Source organism: Indicator indicator, chromosome 35 (assembly GCF_027791375.1).
Source record: "Indicator indicator isolate 239-I01 chromosome 35, UM_Iind_1.1, whole genome shotgun sequence".
NCBI classification, from domain to species: Eukaryota; Metazoa; Chordata; class Aves; order Piciformes; family Indicatoridae; genus Indicator; species Indicator indicator.
Genome location: NC_072044.1, coordinates 1,164,646 through 1,183,367, shown reverse-complemented (window position 1 = coordinate 1,183,367; position 18,722 = coordinate 1,164,646). Strand labels below are relative to the sequence as shown.

The 18,722-nt window shown below is 50.3% G+C and overlaps 2 protein-coding genes across 2 annotated transcripts in view; one reads left to right on the top strand and one right to left on the bottom strand.

Annotated features, from left to right (window-relative positions):
* MAGI3 (membrane associated guanylate kinase, WW and PDZ domain containing 3) overlaps positions 1-3,138 on the top strand; it is a 62,559-nt gene extending 59,421 nt beyond the window's left edge. The window contains exons 20-21 of the mRNA XM_054395755.1: positions 1,435-1,573; positions 3,089-3,138. Of these exons, the coding sequence (XP_054251730.1) occupies positions 1,435-1,573; positions 3,089-3,138 (189 nt within the window). The remainder of the gene's footprint in view (positions 1-1,434; positions 1,574-3,088) is intronic.
* Positions 3,139-7,392: 4,254 nt separating this feature from the next.
* Positions 7,393-16,749, bottom strand: PHTF1 (putative homeodomain transcription factor 1). The gene is given in 18 exon segments (XM_054395951.1): positions 7,393-7,761; positions 8,174-8,299; positions 8,921-9,016; positions 9,397-9,552; positions 10,447-10,533; positions 10,690-10,821; positions 11,468-11,740; positions 12,124-12,252; positions 12,589-12,798; positions 13,186-13,287; positions 13,346-13,516; positions 13,615-13,774; positions 14,550-14,675; positions 15,369-15,528; positions 15,775-15,933; positions 16,436-16,505; positions 16,584-16,640; positions 16,705-16,749. Coding segments are annotated over 18 exon segments (2,280 nt in total). The 3' UTR covers positions 7,393-7,740.
* Between the last annotated feature and the right edge of the window lie 1,973 nt (positions 16,750-18,722).

Genomic DNA, 18,722 nt, shown 5'->3' with positions numbered 1-18,722 from the left:
CACACGTGTGGCCACTGGCACAGGGCTCTGCAGAACAGGGCTGACACAGATCCTTGCTGGGGCTTAATTGGATGTGAAGTTCTGAGTATTGTTAACCCATTATCCTGTTCCTTACAGTAATTGGCTTTTCCCTCATGCTTGAGAGGCTGCATGAGTGCAGTGCTCAATACTCCATTTCTTTGGTATTGCTCCTTCTTGTGGTGTTAGAGTGAGCTCCAGGGCTTTGCCTTCCAGGCAGGAGTAACCAAGAGGTTCCCAGCTGACTGCACTCAGCTCTCCACAGGCAACTGGTGCCCAGCAGGGGTTGTGTGTGGGGGCTGTGACAGCAGAATCCTGCTGCAGGAGCTCCAGCCCCCACACATCCACCTTCACTCCAGGCACAGGTGCTCAGCACTCCTGTGTAAAGCCCCCTCCCACTGCATGGCACTGAGCTGCTCAGGGAGTGTTTGGGGGGGGTCATGTCCTGGGGAGCAAGACCTCTGCGGCCAAGGCTGCTTCTGGTGGCTGCAGGAGCTCTGAGCCCTGGGTCCCAGCAGCTCGGAGCACAGAAGAGCTGCACTCACCCAGCCTGAGGTGATTCCCATTTCCATGTCACTCTTCCTCCCTCCTCAGCTGGCAGTGGTGGTGTTTTCTCGCTGTACTTTAGAGGAGGAATTTCTCACCCAGCCGACGGCAGCTGAGCCTGGCAGGAGGCACTGCGGTGTGGAGCCTCCTGTCCTGTGCGATGAGCACCCAGGCAGTGACCTCCGTTGGCAGAGGCAGCTGCTTTGGCAGAGCCCAGAGCCTCCTGCAGGCTCCTCCTGTGCACTGCTGACATCCACCGGCTGCTGCTCGCATTGCCAGACCGAGTCCACGGCCTCTTCTCAGCGGTGCTGCTCCAGCCCCTTCCCAGCAGCCTGCCCCGTCAGTGTGAACTGCAACCACCCGCCCAGCACCTCTGCTAACTGGCCTGGGAGCCCTTGGCACTGCACGGTGGGGATGTCTCCTCCCTGCCATACAACAGCAAACCTGCCCTGCCGTGGCTGTTCCAGCTCTGCAGCAAGCATGGAGCAGCTGCTGGGTCACCTGCTTGGTGTGACTGCAGACAGCCCCACGGTGCCAGCTTTGACATGGTTCATCTGGCAGCTCCCTCCATGTGATGCTCTAGACTGAAAACCCAGCCAAGCACATGGTGCTGTCTGCCTCTTCACTTGTAAATGATTGTTTAATAATGTGAGATCTTTTCCTGAGCTCACTGAGCAGAAGACCTGCAGAGCATTCCATTTGTGTGGCTCATCAGCCATGATGTGTTGCTGCTGCTGCTGCTGAGTGCATTTTAGCATGGGAGGGAATACAGAAGCATCTGCCTCTATTTTTGCTGCTTTCTAAACCACAACTGAGTTTATGGCATCAGAGATTCACAGAGACTAAGCTTGGTTGCTCTTTTCCCATCAGGTTGGTGACCAGATCGTTGAAATTAACGGAGAACCCACCCAAGGAATCACTCACACACGAGCCATTGAGCTGATTCAGGCTGGAGGGAACAAAGTTTTGCTGCTGCTGAGACCAGGGACTGGCTTGATACCAGATCACAGTAGGTCATCTCCAGTGCTGTGCCATTTGGGGGTCCCAGGCAGTGGAGTACAGGCTGGCCAGGGGACTTGGTGCTTGCTCCCTGAAGTAGTCAGTGGCTCCCTTTGTGCAGGTGTTCATCTGGATTTTAAAATACATGGAACATCAGTGTGCAATGCAGGTGTCACAAGTGTCTCCACTCTGGCTGAGCTCATCAAGTTCCCCCCTACAAATGTGATACTTAACAGATTGCCTTTTAATTTAAATTAAAATTCTCCCCAATGCACTGCCCGGTTCAAAATGCTGATAAGAATGTTCTTTCTGCACATGATTCCCTCACTGCTTTTAGCCTTCTAGACATTGGAAACCTCTGGTTTTCAAAGCCAGGCCTTCAGAGAGCAGGGAGGGAGACAGCTTTGCTCTCAGGGTTCTGTGTGTTTAGAGGTGACTGCAGGACCTACAACAGGGAAAGCACAGCTCTTTAGGCAAAAAAACCAAACCACAACAAAACCCAACAACCCCACAAACAAATGAAAAGACTCCAACCCTCAAAAAAACCCCAGAAAACAGGGATAGAAAATCAGATGTCTGCAGGAGCTCCTAGTTCAGCTGCAGAGCAGGGAACTGCTGCTCTTGAGTCTGGTATAGAACATGATCCAAAGCCAGAGCTCAGAAAGCCTCCTGGCTGTGGCTGTGCTATAAAGCAAAGAACATTCTCTGAGTGAGAAGCCTTGATGCTGACACCAGGATGCTGATGATAAACTCCTTCAATTGTGGGCTCACTGTTTCTGATGAGAAGCTTTTGAGTAACAGTGACCCACACAGAGCTTATCCTCTGAACATTTTCAAGCACACAGTCTGAGCTGCCAGATAGTTGTGTTCATGCACTTACAGGCAGCAGAGAGAAAATCTGTTCAGAATTTCCTCATTTCTTCCCTCCAGAGAGCTTGATGATGACTCTTCACATCTTACTGCTCAGACCTGCAGTGGAATCAGTGAATTGGTGCATGGCAGGGAAGCAGCCCATCTGTGTGTGAGCTGCAGGCTCTGTTCTGTGCCATCCTGCTGCATTCCTGGCTGGTTGGTTCCTCTCTGCCTCCCAGTTACCTTCTCCTTAAGGGTGAAAGTTAAATATAGGCTGCTGTGCTCTACTGAGCTGCTCCTGAGCTCCTCTTTAATGTCAGTGTTTAAAAGCTGGGAGCAAGGGAGGCAGTGTGAGGGCTCCTTCTGCTTTCCCCTTCCCAACAGCTCTTTCAGCTGGGGTCATGGCAGTGTGAGAAATGGAGTTTGTCCTGCACCATGGGGTAGCTCCTGTCAGGAATAGAGAGTCAGAGGAAAGTCCAAAGGAACCTCTGGAGACCATCTGGTCCAGCCTTGTGTCCCAGGTGGGGCTGAGATGATTTTAGGGCAGTGGTGGAGAGGGGAAGGATGTTGTTGCCTCTTATCCTGTTGTCAATCAAACATTTCTGATGGAAATCTTGCTTGCTGTGCTCTGATCGTGGTTTGTACTTCTGGGCTTTTTCTCTTCCTCCTTCAGGTTTGGCTCCTTCCAGTCTGTGTCCCTACGTGAAACCTGAGCAACATTAAGGGCTTTCAGTGCTTTTCTTGGTTTTTCCTTAAAGACTTGGTAAATCTGCATGTCTTGTGTTTCACCTCTTCCTGTTATTGAAATTCAAAGCCACCAACAGCCTCCACTTTTCCCTGTTCTCAGTTTTCTTTAGCGTGGCAGTTTCAGCTCATTTGGGTTTCTGACACTAAAGGCTGTAGGTCAGGGGCTGTGGCAGTTGTGCTGTGCAGGCTCCAGAGCTGTGCTCAGTCCTGCAGAGACCATCCCAGCAGCATTCCAAGCAGCAGCTTTGTTCCAAAATCACATCCTTGTGGCTGTTGTAGGTTGTAGAGCGATGCCATAGAGAAAACTAACTCAGGCTTTGAGAGCATGCCAGTGCCTAATCTCTTTAGACTGAAGGTTTGGTATATCCTGGCCCCTCAGTAGTCTGCTTGCTTCCAAAATATTTAGTGGTTTGTTGTTTGTAGTCACTCAGTCAAGTCTCTCCCTGTTCCCTTCCAGGTGATTGGGATAGTTACAATCCATCTTCATCAAATGTAATATATGAAGAGCAGTCACCATTACCTTCATCATCCTCGCATTCTGCTTCCCCATCAGAAGTTTGTTATTTACCAGTACCAGGAGAAGCTTTAACCAGAGTTCAGCTGTCTGAGAAACTGGAACAAGCAAAGAACACTGTGCCTGAAGAGATTAGCACTTTAACTGAAAACCATTTTGAGATGAAGCCTCAGTCTTCTCCCCAGAGAACAAAGACCAGATGGGAATATCCCTCCAGCCCTGGATTTGAAATCACAAAAGGTGGTTTGGAATTAGGGACCAGGAGAGACAGATCTGTAAGTCCAGACAAGTTGGTGGCTGCTGAGGGACACCCACAGACAGGGTTCCACAGCCCCAGGAAAGGGGATCCTGAAAAAACTTGCAGCAGCCTCTCACTGTCTGACGGTTCCAGAAGGAGTGAAAGCAAACGCTCAGAATCAGGGGTGAGCAAGGAGCATTCTGGTGGAAAGCAGGGAAGGTCTGCCAGTCCCCCAAAGCATCTCAGCAAGCAAGGAAAGGTGGAAGCAGTAAGCACGGTACAGGAATATCATGAGAGAGCAGCTGGTGGTGACAAGATGACTGCTGAGCAGTTGAGAGGTGGCAATGGTAGAACAGCAGTCACCAGGAAGGAGACAAAGCAGAAGCCCTCTGGAAGGGCAGGAGGGTGGTCTCCAGAGCGGCGGCACGCAGCGCTTGAGGAGAACAACCTTCCCTTCAGTGACTCTAGCAGAAACACAGCTGAAGATGAAAAAAGGAAGAAGCCAAGCTCTGGAGAGCCAGGTTCCAGCAGATTCAAGACTTCCAGCCTCTCCAGCCTCCCGCTGCTTTCCCTGGAGAAACACAGGTGGCTGGAAACACAATACGGAGAGAGACAGCCACAGCTGTCCCACGAAACCAAAGATGAGGGAATTTCCAAATCTGAGAACAGTTCTCCTGTCAAGAAAACACCAATCACTCCTGGACCTTGGAGGGTACCCAGCACGTGTAAAGTCACCCAGGCAGCAGGTGTGGCTGAGAAACGGCTGTGACACTGCTCTAGAACACAGCAGGCTCAGCTCCTAGCCATGGCCCTTTCAAAGCTTTGTTTCTTTTCACAAAGTTGTTGGTTCTTCCCCCCCCCACCCCCCCCCCGAGACTGGTTAGAAAGGTGGAAAGTATTTGATTTGTTCTTAACTTATCTGAGCTGCATGAAGGACCTTTTGGATTGCTTCAGTGAAACTCCCTCCATAAGCTGCTGTCCCTGTGTCCCTTCGAGGCGGTGTCCTGCTGCTCCCAACGTTGCACTGCTGCAGCTTTCTCAGTGTTGTGAGTTCCTGAACAAAATTATTTAATGCCTCTATTGCCAATGTGACCATGACTCACTTGTTCTTGTGCCAAGGTGTCTACTGTATCCAGTCAATCTCATCCCTCTCATGTGTTCCAGTCCCAGAAAGGCCCAGTTGGGGTTGGAATAGCTGTTTCTCAAGAGCATGTTGCATGTTTACAGCAGGCACTGCCTGTGTCCTCTGTGGTTCTGTAAGGAGATGGTTGGTGAGTTGGTTCTGTCAGCTCCAGGGCAGCACAAGACCCTCTGAGGCCCTGCAGGTGATGGTTTGCTGTTTTGTTTTGTTTTTTCTTCACTTTTTATACCTAATACAGAATCATGTTGATAAAGTTCTATTGGACACCACCAGTGGGCTGTAATTTTGCTTTTTCTCACCCCAGTGAAATTGCTTCTAACTGCAAACCTTTGTCTGGAAAGAGACCATTCTGGGTTCTGTTCAGGGACATCTTTCCTCTGGCTTCCCCTGCAGCCATGAGCACATCTCTGGTTTCAGCCTCTGTGTGCTGCTGTATGCTGCAGTCCCAGCTTTATTTATTGCTTGTTAGGAATCAGGGTTTTTTTGCCCCCTCTCTAGAGGCAGTTATTGATCTTAGGACAGAACCAGCTGCCATCAGAGCTTCTCAGGTGAAGTTCTTGCCTGTGTGTATCAGTGTGTCTCATGTTTTGTGTTGAATGTGATCTAAGAGGATGGGGTGCAGGGTCTGTGAAGTTTTAGCTCTGGCTGGGGCTAGAATGTGATTAACAGGAGGGATGTGGCCTCACCTGAGCCTGCTGCCAGCTCAGCCCCACAGCTGCACTGGGGAAAGCAGGGATTTGATTCTTAGGTTTAATGATTTCCTGACATGTTGGGGTTTTAATGACTGCAGAAGTAGGGGGAAAAGGAGCCCACTGGTCCTGTTTGCAGACAAAAGTGTGGAAAAGGTCAAGCTTTACTTCCTCATGGTAAAATGCAAATATGATTTACTGTTAGAGAAGGGTGAAAAACCTCCTCTTGGCTTTGAAACATTGACTGTGTCTAAAGCTTAGTGAAGCACAGTGAGGCAGTGCTGAGGTGGGTTCCTGACAAGCACCACTCCCTGACCACCCAAACTGCCTTTGAAGCGAAGACTTTGCAAATGGCATCAGTTTTAAGCAGACCTGAGTTGTGCTCTGCTGCTTGGCAGGGGCTTACCCACTGAGACTGGCTGTGTAGCATCACTCCTACAACTACTCCTTGGAGTGTGACTGTGAAATATTTACCACTGCGACGTAGCCTCTGTAGATACGACCCAGGTGTTCCGAGCAGGAGTCTGGTTTGTGTTGTTGTATGCACTCACCCTAACCACTGAGTTCAGGAGCATTCAGACATTTAATACCAATTAATTAGCACCAATGAACTCCCTCTCTATTTTTTTTCCTCTGTTGCTGTGACCTGATTTAGTCTCTTCACCTGTGTGTAAGCTCTCCTGCCACAGAACTTGTCCCTGTCCTTCCCGTGTCGGATGACTTAGCAATGTGGCCTTGGAATGCAGAGCAATGTATGGATGTACTGGGTGTAAATGTTTATATATTGTACAGCACCTTTATACAGACTTCTGAGGTTCTGACTGGAGAGAGAGACCTGTAAATCACTCATTATTTTTTATAGAGATATTAAACTGCAGCCCATGGCCTCTTGGTTCTGCGCTGTACAAACCCTGCTCTTTGTGACTGTCAGTGCTGTGAGACCTCCAGCAGCTCCCTCTGTGACCCAGGTTTTTACCCACAGACACTGGGGCTCTTCTGGAAAAGAAATGCCATTTATTCCTTCAAGTCTCCTCCTTCAGCTAACCAATGTTCAAAGTCAGGAAAAAATCCTCAACTCCTGTGGCAGAGTCGTTGATGAGATCCTTTTGGTGGAGCTTTATTTGTACATTTTGATGTAGAAAATCGTCGTCATCTTTTACATCTTACAACTTCTCCTTGTACAGAAAATAGCTGTAAACAGTTTACTACCAAAAATTCTTATGCCATCTGACCCCTTCTGTGACAGAATGAAGCTATGAAAATTTCCTCAGTTTTTGCCTTTTTCATTACTAATAAACAGAAGATAGAGTCTGAAGGAAAATGGAAGTTTCACAGCTGGCTTTAACACATCTGTTGCTTCTCTCCTGTACCCTCTCACCCCTGTTTGGGTGAGGAAGGGTTTGCCTCATCCTATCTCCTGGCACCCTGCTGGAGTTCAGCACAAAGAGCCAAGCAGCTCTTACACCCAGCTCCTCAGACAACACCTCCTCCTTAGCACACCCAGGTAAGCACAGGGGCTGAGGGGGCTGTGGAGGGTGCAGAGCAAACCACCTCAGTGCAGCTCCAAACACGCTGCTGCCAGGGCCCACTTCCCCCCTGCCCAGGATGCAGCTGTGACACACGTGGGTGGCACAGGTGCAGGCTCCTGCAGCCATCCCTGGTGTCCCTCCCATGGGCCCTCTCCTGGCTTTGGTTGGCCCAGGCCCTGCTGCCCACACAGCTCTGGCTGCTCACAGCACCAGGTGCTGGACGCTGGCTCCCTTCATTCTGTTTTGCTGTGAGCGCCATGGGTGACTCCAGTGGGCAGCCCAGCCCAGTCTGGCCCTTGTAGAGCAGAAAAGCAGAGGGAGGACATCTGGTACCATGCATGGAGAATCCACTCACAAGCAGCAATGGCAGATGGTTGGAGCTGGGCAGCACCTCTGCTCTCTGCCCCAGCTCATGGTGCCTGCTCTCCTCTGTGGTGGAGGGGGCTGAGCACCCACCTCGGGGCTGGTCAGGGTTTAATTTTCCACAGCTGAAACGAGAGAGGAAGGGTGAGCCTGGCCCAAAAGCCACAGGGCTGAATGTCAGCTACAGCTAAGGTTGGGTCCCCTCTGCCCACCCTGAAGGTGCTGCTCAGCAAGCTCTAACCAACCTCTCAGCCAGAGGGGAGAGCATCTTCATTCCAAAGGGAAACAACCCACGATTCCAGCTGCTTTAAGCAGGCAACAACGACCTGAACAGGGCTCAAATTGAACTCAGCCCTGTCCTCACCTCCCCAGGCAGGCTCAGGAGCTGGGGACTCCTTCAGCATGGGCTGCTCTCTGAGTGACACATGGAGGAGCCCAGTTCAAACCCCCCTGTCCTCCCAGCAAGCAGACTGTGGCAATGGGCTTTAGTGGCCCCTCAAAGGTGTTTCCCTGGGGCCTGGGGGGAGCTGTACCTACCCTGATATTGAATCCTAGCAGGTCACTGACAACACCTGAGACAGCAGAGAGGATCACAACACGGGTGATGTTGTAGATCAGTGGATTCATGGTCAGCCCATACAGCCTGAATGGAGAATCCAGTTCCTGCAGTGAAAAGGCAAACAAGGAGGCTGTGAGCCTTGTCCAGAGCAGAAGCCATGAACCTTCTGCCTTCCAGCTTGCTGCTGGCTCTCTGGCCCTGCTCTAGCTCCTTAAACATACCTACAGCAATCCCTACTCCCGTTTCAGACCTCCCAGCTTAAAGGTGGTGGAAGGGTTGGAACTAGATGATCCTTGATGTTCCTTCCAACCCTTACAATTCAATGATTCTAACAGCATTGGAAGGCTGAAAAGCCTCCTGTGATGTACCATGAGCCTGGACACAGGCTGGAGAATGTCCAGACCATTTTTGACACTCAGACTCTGCTCTTTCCTGCTCCTGCTGTCAGCAAACTCCACCAAAGCTGCTGGAAGATGTTCTGTGTTCCTACCAGCCTCTCACTTAGCTAAATCTTAATGAGCTGCTACTAATCAAATGTTTCCAGCACTCGTTAACCACAGCAGTTTTGCATGGCCTGACCTTATGCCATGGCTTTAGGAGCACAGAAGGCCTCCCTTTGTGAGAACTAACCTACCATGGCCAGAGATAAGAGCCAGGGGGAGAGCAGAACCTCCCCCTCACTGCCACTGGTCCTTGCTCTGCTGTGTGTGTGGGGAGCACTTTACCTTCAGCAGCTTTGTGGAGAGCTTCAGAACATTGTTAACCAGGGACAGCTGCTCTTTCTTGTTTGGCTTCTTCTCCATCTTCAGGTATAAGTTTATCTGCAACAGAACCACAGATAGATCTTAATAACCCAGCACCAGCCCTCTAATTTCTTAGGGAAATTAGAGCCATTTTTTGCAGGCTCTTGTCACCCCAGAACTGATGCAGCCACAGAGCCACTTAGTGATAATCTCATTCTAAGTGACTTGGCTGACACATGGTAACCCAGAGACAAAAATCATCTCAAATTTCAGAGTTTTGAGTCTGTGCAAACACTGAACAGCTTTGCTGCCCCCAGCTGTGCAGTGGCTTACTGCCTTTGTCCAGCGCCAGGGCTGAGTTCTACATTTTGACTTTGATGCCAGGATTTTTTAGGCTGGTTTGAAATGCAATAATTGTATCAGATGAGCCAAAGAGAGAATAAGCCAGCTGGAGATACCTGCTCTGTAAGCAAGATGGAAATGTTGCTGTACTTCTTGTTGGTTTCAGAGCCCAGAGATGCCAGACGCAGCAAAAAGAGGAGAAGTGCTGCCTCCCAGATGAGGAACTCCCAGTTGTAGGCTGCATTCAGAAATGTTTTGTGACCCTTAAGAACCTGTATTGAAGAAACAAAGTGCCAATGTCAGTATCCAGGTGCCAGGCCTTAGGAACAGAGCCCCCAGTGCTGCAGCTCCCAGCAGTGCTCCCCTTGCAGCTCACTCGTGGCACCAGGGCAAAGGGCCAGTTTCTAACCAGGCTTGAGCTTGGAATTGGATTATTTTTTCTGCTGCTTAGAAAAGGATGTTACTCTTTCTCTTCCCTCCCTTCCCTCCTCTCTCCATCACTGGGCAATAAAGGGCTTTTCCTTTCCTGTGTCCTTATCCCATCACAGCCAGGCTGTGCACTGGGAATGCTGCAGGACTGGGACTGTCACCACTTCCTGTGCCTTACAAAAGCCATCACAGCAGAGTCAGTGTCTAACAGTCATCCATCCTCCTGCCACAACTGCAACTTTCAGGTATCAAGAACCTGCCCAAACACTGCCTTTCCATCTCCTGCCAAGAAGGATCCAGGAAGCAGCCCCAGCAGCAGTGCTGCTCCCTGGCACAGACACTTTAGGAAAGGAGTGAAAGGTGTCAGGGGTAGTTCTAGACCTACTGCCCAACAGCAGTGCTGCAAGGGGGTGCTGCAGTCACCCTTCTTACAGACAACACCGTGTGAACATGTGAGGGACTTGGACAGAGGGTCCTGTCCTTTATGCACAGAAGCTGTGTCCTGGAATGGTCCCAATGACCAGAAAACTTCAGACTTTCCTCTGCAGGCACAGAGATGAAGATCTGTTACCAGCTAAACCTGATAGAGCTCTTAAAACAAAAAGCAAACCACTCCACATTGCTTTGGGGACAAACAGCTTCAGTTAAAGCACTGCAGGCTAGCAAAAAAGAAGAGCCCTCACGAGTCTGGGGGTTTCCCAGGCTGCTGCTTTCTAAAATAGAAAGTGGAATCTCACCTGGGCACAGCAGATAAATGCAATGGAAAGAGCCAGCAGGAAGATGGACGACACCACAACATCCACAGAGCGCTGGGGGCCTCGCCTCTGCAGAACAGAGTGAGAGGTGAGCTCTGGCTGCAGAGCTGTGACATCACTGCTGCTGCAGTCAGCACATCCAGTGCTGCCCAAAGTGCCAGAGAGCAGCAGGGTAAAGCACAGGTACCTGGAGATGTAGCTACACCCTCTGGGATCAGAACTCACCTTGAGGTAGGAGCGCAGGGACAACCAGATCTTGATGTTCTCTACTTTCTTGAGTCTGAAGTGAGGGATTTCATATTTCCTGGCTTTCCTAGCAGATGTGATGTGACTAAAAAGCTTGGCAAACAAAAACCTCTGCAAAGGCAAACACACACACAAGCATGGATTAGTCTGAAACAAGAATGCTTGGGATTGCTGAGCAGTAACCTGCAGGAAAGGCAGGGCCTTGTGACACTGGGGAAGCCCAGCAGGGTACCTCAGTGTCCAGCCTCTCAGGCAAGTGACAGAGGTCACCTTGTGTGTGGCACAAGAGCTGCTGTGGCCTTGCAGACTGGCCAGAGCTCTGGGTGAAGCAGTGAATGACACCAGCTTGTGACCACACAACATTTACAGCCACTTGGACAAAGCTGCCCACAGTCAAGAGGGAGCTGAACGTGATGCAGCTCAGTTCCCAGTGCTCCATTGCAAAGAGCCCAACACAGTCATTTATTGGCAGCTTAGCAAGCTTCTGCTCTTCCCAACAGCTCCATGTCCTTCACTTCCCTGCACAGTGCTATTTTTCCCTTGGGAGCAAGGTAAGAAGGGGGCAGAGGGCACTGCCAGGCCCATGGTTGTGACTGATGAACACAAATCTTACCAGACTCCCCCTACCTAAATCTCTGAGAGAGCTTCCCAGCTGGCTCAGCCACACTTGCTGTGCCAGTGTCCTGTGACAGGCAGCAGGTAAACACCTCCCAGGGTTGAGAAGAGGCAGGACAAGGGTCAGCACATTTCAACTCACCTGTTTGTATGTTCTCTCAGCAACACACATCATGAAGAAAAACATCCAGGTTAGGCAAAGCCTCTCCAGGAAGTTGATGGCAGTCAGGACAATGACAGGGGTGCTGGCAGGTGCTCCACAGAAGATGTGCAAAAGCTCCTTCAGAGAAATGGAGCAGAGCTGCTCCAGGTTATCAGCACGGAACAGCCTGTAGAGGAATGGCAGGAAAGCCAATCCAATGGTGGTGATGTTTCCCAGCATCTGATACCCCACTCCTTGCTGGTAGGCATTCACCTGGCAAACAGGAACAAAAGCAGGATGACTACCTGGCTTTCTGCATCAAGGAAAAGCCACATTGTTGTGGCAGCAATCATTCAGTCAAGGACAGGGCCTAAAATAATTCCACCCATTTCAGTCCAAACCCCAAAAGAAACCAATCAGTCAATAAATAACAAACCCACCACCTCCAGCACCCAGCAGAGACACAGCCACTAAGAATCAGCACCCATCAGTCTTCAGTAAGACTTCTGACACTTTGGTTTATGCAGTTTAAGTAAAAATATTTAGGACAACTCTGTGCAGCTGAGGAGGGAGCTTTGTATTTCCATATAGAGCCATTTCCAGGTCTTTGGGTGATTTTTGAAGCATGAGCTTGCAACACCTCCCAGCCCCCTTACCCTGCTCATGATAATGCCACTGATCTCCAGTACAGACATGTCCACCTTCTTGCAGTCATTCCCCTCCCAGATCAGGGCACTCACTTTTGCAGAAGCTGGGCTGGTGTTCTGCAGCCAGAACAAATGGTTCTAGAGAAGAGAAAGAAGGCAGGAGGTGTGTCACCCATTTCTGTCCCACTGCTAAACACTGCCATTTCCTAGAACACATTTAGATTGAGAGGGGAATTCCAAATTCACCTTTGGGTGAAATACTTTTGTTTGGGGATTAGCAGTGGGTACAGACACCACCAGCAGGGACTTGCCCACTGATACCATTCACAGCATCCCAGGCTCAGGCTGCTCCCATTACACCAGCAGCACCCAGAGGCTGTTTGGATTTCGTGTGATTTTGGCAGACAAGGGAGAAGGCAGGGGGTGGGTGGAGTCCTCCACACCGTTCTCAGCAGCTGGCTGCAAAACACAGACCTGCTGGAAAACATCCTCCTTCAGGTCGCGCCTGGAGCCCCTGCTGGTGGCGTCCTCGCTGTCGCTGGTGCAGGAGGAGCGGCACTCGGGGCCGTGCAGGAGGTCATCCCACAGCATGTCCTCAGTCTCCGAGTCCTGCCGAGTGCTCTCCGAGTCCCTCCGGCTCACGCTGCAGCTCCGGGAGCCCACAGTAACGCAGGACCTCAGCTCCTTTGAAGAGCAGCAAAATTTACCCAGCACAGCCCCACAGCAATTGGCAGAACCTCCTCGTCCTCCTTCCCCCCCTGGCCAAGGGCTGCAGCAGCTCCCCAAGGCACCTCAGACTCCCAGTCACATCCACCAGTGCAAACAGGACTCTGGAATGGTTTTGCAAGCAGCACTTCTCCATGGGAAGTGACAGGCAGCTTTAGTTCCCCACCTCCCAAAACCTGCCTGACTCATTCTGCTGCAGAAGTTTTCTGGCTTTTGCATCATTTAATACATTAATTTCTATGTTGTTTTATGAAGTTCTATCACTTAAGGTTTGCTCTGACAGAGAGGACATCCCTGCACTGGCCAGGCCTGGGACAGCTCTGTCTCTGGAATTTATGACCATACCTGACTATACAGTGTGGATTCTAGCTCAGATTCCACGACACTGTCGGAGTCTCTGGCACCTTGCAGGGCTTGCTTGACCTACCAAAACCAGAGGGAAAGCAGCTCATTATCCATAGCAAAAAACATGTGTGGGAAATGGCACAAATCCAGCCTGAGGTACCTGAGAGACAGCCTGGTTCAGGGAAACAAGAGGCCTCTTTTGCTTCTCTTCATAGCTGTTGTCACTGGAAGCCCCTTCCACACCCTGCCGTAACAAGGTCCTTCGTGCCACTGCTTCAGCGTCCTCCTCACTTGACAGCTCCTCAGAAACACCTCTGATGGTGCTGTCCTCCTAGAAACACAGCAGCCAAAATGAGCTACAGTCAATCACCAACAAACTTTTGGGCACACTGACATTTTGTGACTTCAAACAGATCCTTCCTGCAGCACCTGATGGCTCTTTTCCCCGTCTGAAAGTTTACTCTTCTCTTTGAAGTGCAGCAGCCTGTGCTCAGGCCTGGCAGGTCTGTGCTTGGTGTCATTATTCACAGCATTTACCCCATTTTCTGTCTCTGTGCCCTTCTCAGCTACCAACTTTATTCTTCCAATCCTAAGAGAGAAAACACAGTTAAATACTTTCACATTGAGAAAAAACCCTTAGAGGAAAACAGGTACAGCCCACAGGTACAGCACTGAAGAGGCAGAACTAAGGGAACATGGAATGGCCTTCTCCTGACAGGCTCTGTGTGTCCTCAGTCAGTTGAAGAGACTTTCATCTGTTCCACTCTCACCAGATGGTTCTCTTCTAACTCTAATAGTATCTTAAAATTTCTAAACCAAGAGGGAATTATTTTCTTGTTATTATTTTAGGGAAGATTTAAAAAAAAAAAAAAAAAAGAAAAGCAATTCAGAAGACAAAAAGTCAGAGAATCACAGAATGTTAGGGGCTGGAAGGGACCTTAGAAGGTCATCCAGTCCAACCCCCCTGCCAGAGTAGGACCACCTAGAATAGGTCACAAAGGAACACATCCAGGTGGGTTTTGAATGTCTCCAGAGGAAGAGACTCCACAACCTCTCTGGGCAGCCTGTTCCAGTGTTTTGCCACCCTCACAGTGAAAAGTTTTAGTCCTCATCAAGAGGCCTTGTCAGTTGAAAACTCACTCCCCTTGCAGCACACCCATCACTCAGCTCTGTTGTGAACCCCAACAAGAACACAGCAGAAATTCACAAGAGATCAGCCCCCTACAGCACCAGGAGTGCCTTTAGTTCACCAGAAACTAACTGGCAGACTCTGGGGATGTGAGAGACTTTCTGTCTTCATTTTCCAGATACCCAGGTGTTCACAGTGTGCCCAACAAAGCCAGCAGCCCCTGAAGGTCACTCACCTCCTTCGGAAAAACGAGCTGAATAAATGGTCAAGAAGGGACATGGAGTCAGGCTGCTCCTCTCTGCTGCTTTTGGCAGGAGAGGCCCAGCTGTGCCCATCCACACCCCCAGGCCTGCGTAACTTCCTGGGTGTTGAAAACAGGAGAATTAACGTTCCATAGCCAGCTACATTTAGGTCTTTCTTAAAAGCTCTGCATCAGATCTGAACAGCTTTTTAGATGCATGACTTCAGAGAAACAGCAGAGTGTTTATTTCCAAACAAGTGCTATCAGAATTGACAGAAGTTATGCAGATACAGGACACCAGGATCACCAGTAATGCAACAGGCAGCAATTGGGGGAAAAAAAAAATCATCTCTGCTGTAGAAATCTAACAGAAGCCAAAACTTAACCATCCTGTGCTCAGATACACTCAATGAGTCAGACCCTGAACAGGAAAATATCCAACAAATGGACTGCAACATCCCACAGGCACAAACAGCCAGCAGTGCATCCAGCAGTCTCCTCTGCAGGCCCCTGTGGTTAGTGGCAAAGCAGGACAGACACCAGACCAGTTTGGAAAACCTTCCCTCCCTGCACAGAATGCCCTCCCCCAGCCAGAAAACAAACAGCCCAAAGATGTGAACCAGACCTGTCACAGCCTGGTCAATCTGCAGCATTTGTCTTGGCCACGACAGGATTACAAGAGACAGAAAATGCTCCTTTTCACATGCATGGTTAAACAGCTACATAAATCTAGAGGAGATTTATGCATTAATTTCTACCACAAGCAACCCTCCATGTGCTGAACTATCAGGTGTGAAGCTATCACCCACTCACCTCCGCCGCCTGCTCAGCCCATTGCTCCCTGCAGGTCTGTGGATCTGGGTGGACACAATCTGGCAGTGAACTGTCCCCATCAGCAGCATAAGGCACATTGGTCCCATGACTTCACTGGCATTCACAACAGGCACCATGAAATACAGCACCACAGCTACGACTGGAAAGGAGAAATTGTACCAAACACAGCACTTAAGACCATGGCCTAGTTCTTCTCTTAGCTATTTACTTTTAATCTGTTTTATAATTTCTGCAAATATTAGTGCCACACATCTGGAAATCAGGTTTCAGATAGGATTCTTCTACTCTCTGAATAGGTTTAAGTACAGCTTTAGGTTATGGATGATGGTATCTGCCCCATTCCTTGCAGAAAAAGGACTGTGGCACAGACTGCTCCCACTCTCACCTTGCATAATGTAGAGCACCAGGAGCCACGTAAAAATGCGCTGGGAGGTGACCTGGATCCACCACTGGCTGAACAAGGGGAAGAACACAACCCTCACAATTCCCTTGCGAGTCAGTGATGTCCAGGGGATTTCAGGCTTGGCTTTGGCAAATGTAGAGCCTTGGAATTAAAGGAAAAGCAAACATGTCATTAATCGTGAATTACAAGAATTTCCTTATTAACAACTTCCTCTTTGGCCAAGGCCAAGCCCGCCCAAGCCGCTGCACCTCAGAAGGATGACAGCAGCCTGGCTGCAGGCACTCGTCCAACTGCTGCAGCTCAGTCAGGCACATCTGAAAGCATCCCCTCGTCTCACCTCAGCATACTGCCTGCTGACCCTTCCCAACCCAGTACGCTCTCACCAGCCACCCAGCACTGCTTGTGCCGAATCAGTCCCAACGAATCCTGCTTTCAGCTTCTCAGCCAGCACAGATACCCATCCGCAGAGGCAGGGTCTGAGGCTTTAACGACACTTGTGCTGCAGCCGGAACGCGGAATGACTCAGGCTCCAAGGCAACCGCTTACCAGCTCAACACCCACCAGACAGCGGGGCAGAGCGGCTGGTCCCGCTCCCTACGCGGAGCTGTGCCGGACACCAGCACGGCTCTCACAGGCCACTCACCTCTGATTAAATCCACGTCGATCAAGTCGGGCTGGATGTGGCCCTTCTTCTTAGGCTTGTTTTTGAAGCCCTATGAAGTCGAAAACAAAGGCCTGTCAGTCGCGAGGGAGCCGAGCCGGGTTACGGGGGCGCCCGCCCGCCCCGTTACCTTCATCTCGGTCTGCTCGATCGACTTCTCCCATATCTGCTGGTCGTAGGCCCCGATCTGCAAGGATAGGAAGCTGAGGGCTCGGCCAAGCCCGCGCCTACCCGCGCCCCGCCCCACTCACCTTCTTCTGGTACCAGGAAATGGCATCCCTGTCGCGACAGGCCATGGGGCGCCGGGAACGCGGGGCGGCCCGGCCGTGGCGGCGCCACCGGCCCCGGCCCCCGTTACCCTGGAGACCGCCTCGAGCTCGGCGCTTGACTGCCTTCGCCTGCCCGCGGCCCGCCCCCACCCAGGCAGCGCTAGAGGAGCGCCGAGCGCGACCCGGCCCCAGCGGAAAGAAGCATCCAGGCACGTAAAGGACAAAATCAGACTTTGTTTATTAAAAAAATACTTTACAGGAAAAAAATCTATGCATTCCGTTGGACTATTTTACAAAGAAATAGCTTAACAGTTTGACACTGGTGTACAGTCAGCTACGGACAGCGATGCACTGCGCCGGCGCGCTGCCGGGGCCGCGCTCCCGCACTACTCACCTCACGCCTCTCAACACTTGCTAATGTCAATAAATATACTAAGGCCGCACAAAGCAAACAGTCTTCCAGGCAATTGTACACGTCTTCTGTAGGTAGAGACCTTAGATAAATTAAAACCACAGAAAACAAAAAAATCGTAGCTGCCAATCAAAGTCAAATTAAACACAAAAACAGCAATGCAGAAGTCCCTTTACATGTTGTACACAGAAATCGGGAGAGAACGCGTTCCTCGAACCCCCGGGTGCCCTCAGACACCTCTTCCCGCCCCGTGCCACGGCCCCGAGGCAGCCACACACCGCCGAGATCTCACCCAGCATTCTCTGGCAGCACCGGAACACGCAGGGTAAGCCCCGGGGAGAGGCCCCAGCTCTGGGCGCAGGAACGGGCTTCCCCTCTTCAGTGAGTACAGAGCTGCCAGCTCAGCACCCCTCGGAAACCACATCTCCAGAGTCTGTTACCGGCTGCTTCCGAGTCGCGAAGGGCAGAGCCCCGGCAGGGTGAGAATCTGAGCTCTCAGCCGTGGATCAGCTCTGACAAGCAGCCCAGTCCAGAACTGTAAGGTGCAGAAACACCGGCAGAGCACAGCAGAGAGCCCTTTTCTGCATGGCAAGGTCTACGCCTGGGAAAAATGTTCATTATAAATCCCCTGAGAGCACCTCACTGAGTGTCCCACCTTCCTGGAAGAGAATGCTTCAGCTATCTGCACAACAGGACTTGCAGCATGGATGAAAGAGAGGAAGCTAAGGCTAACTGATATTTCAGCTTTAAATTGCTTTTTGCTACTCCACATCTAGCACAACTGCGCCACTCATCATCATCCCAAGTGTTGTTTTAAATCAATAGCAATGTCTTTAAAATAGAAGCCTAAACTCTGGTTCTGTAACTCCAAGCCAATCAGCTCTTCATGGTCCACTAGCAGTTGTCTCTAGCATACAGCCAGAGTGATTTCCACCTCTCAGCTGACAACCCTATCACAGCAACAAAGAACTGAGCACTTGCAGTAACTGAGCAGCACATTTGTATTTATGAACTGCTCTGCATTTATCTTCAACAACCAGCCATTTAACATGAGATTCTCAGACCTACCCAGAGATTTGTTTTGCTCAGCAAGTTCCCAGCAGCTGCAGCTTATAAACATCAGTATTCTACATGTCTTGTTCTGGAAAACATTTGCCTTTCTCATATCAAAGCACTGTTCTAGTCCTACTCTGTTTCCAATGTAATTGAAGCAATTTTGAAGCAATGGTAGGACAGCAGAGTGATCAGTTTCATGGAGCAAGCCCTCTGACTTCACACCCAGAACTGGGGTGGAGTTTGAGAGGTTACAGCAGACCAGAGCTGATCCTGTTGTTAGATAATAGATTATTAAAGGTAGTTCCTCTCTTCCTCAATCTCCCAAGCATGCTAGAACAGCATCAGCAATATTCAAGTGATTTGAAGACACATTTCTGTATTTACATCTGATGTTAGATACTGAGTTAGCAATGGAAGGGATGATAAAGAGAACATTGACACTGTTGGTCATGTCCCTCTATCACAAAGAGAAGTCAGAGCATTTTCCAGGTATTTCAGGCTGTAGCCACAGATGTCACTAAAGCTACAGCTT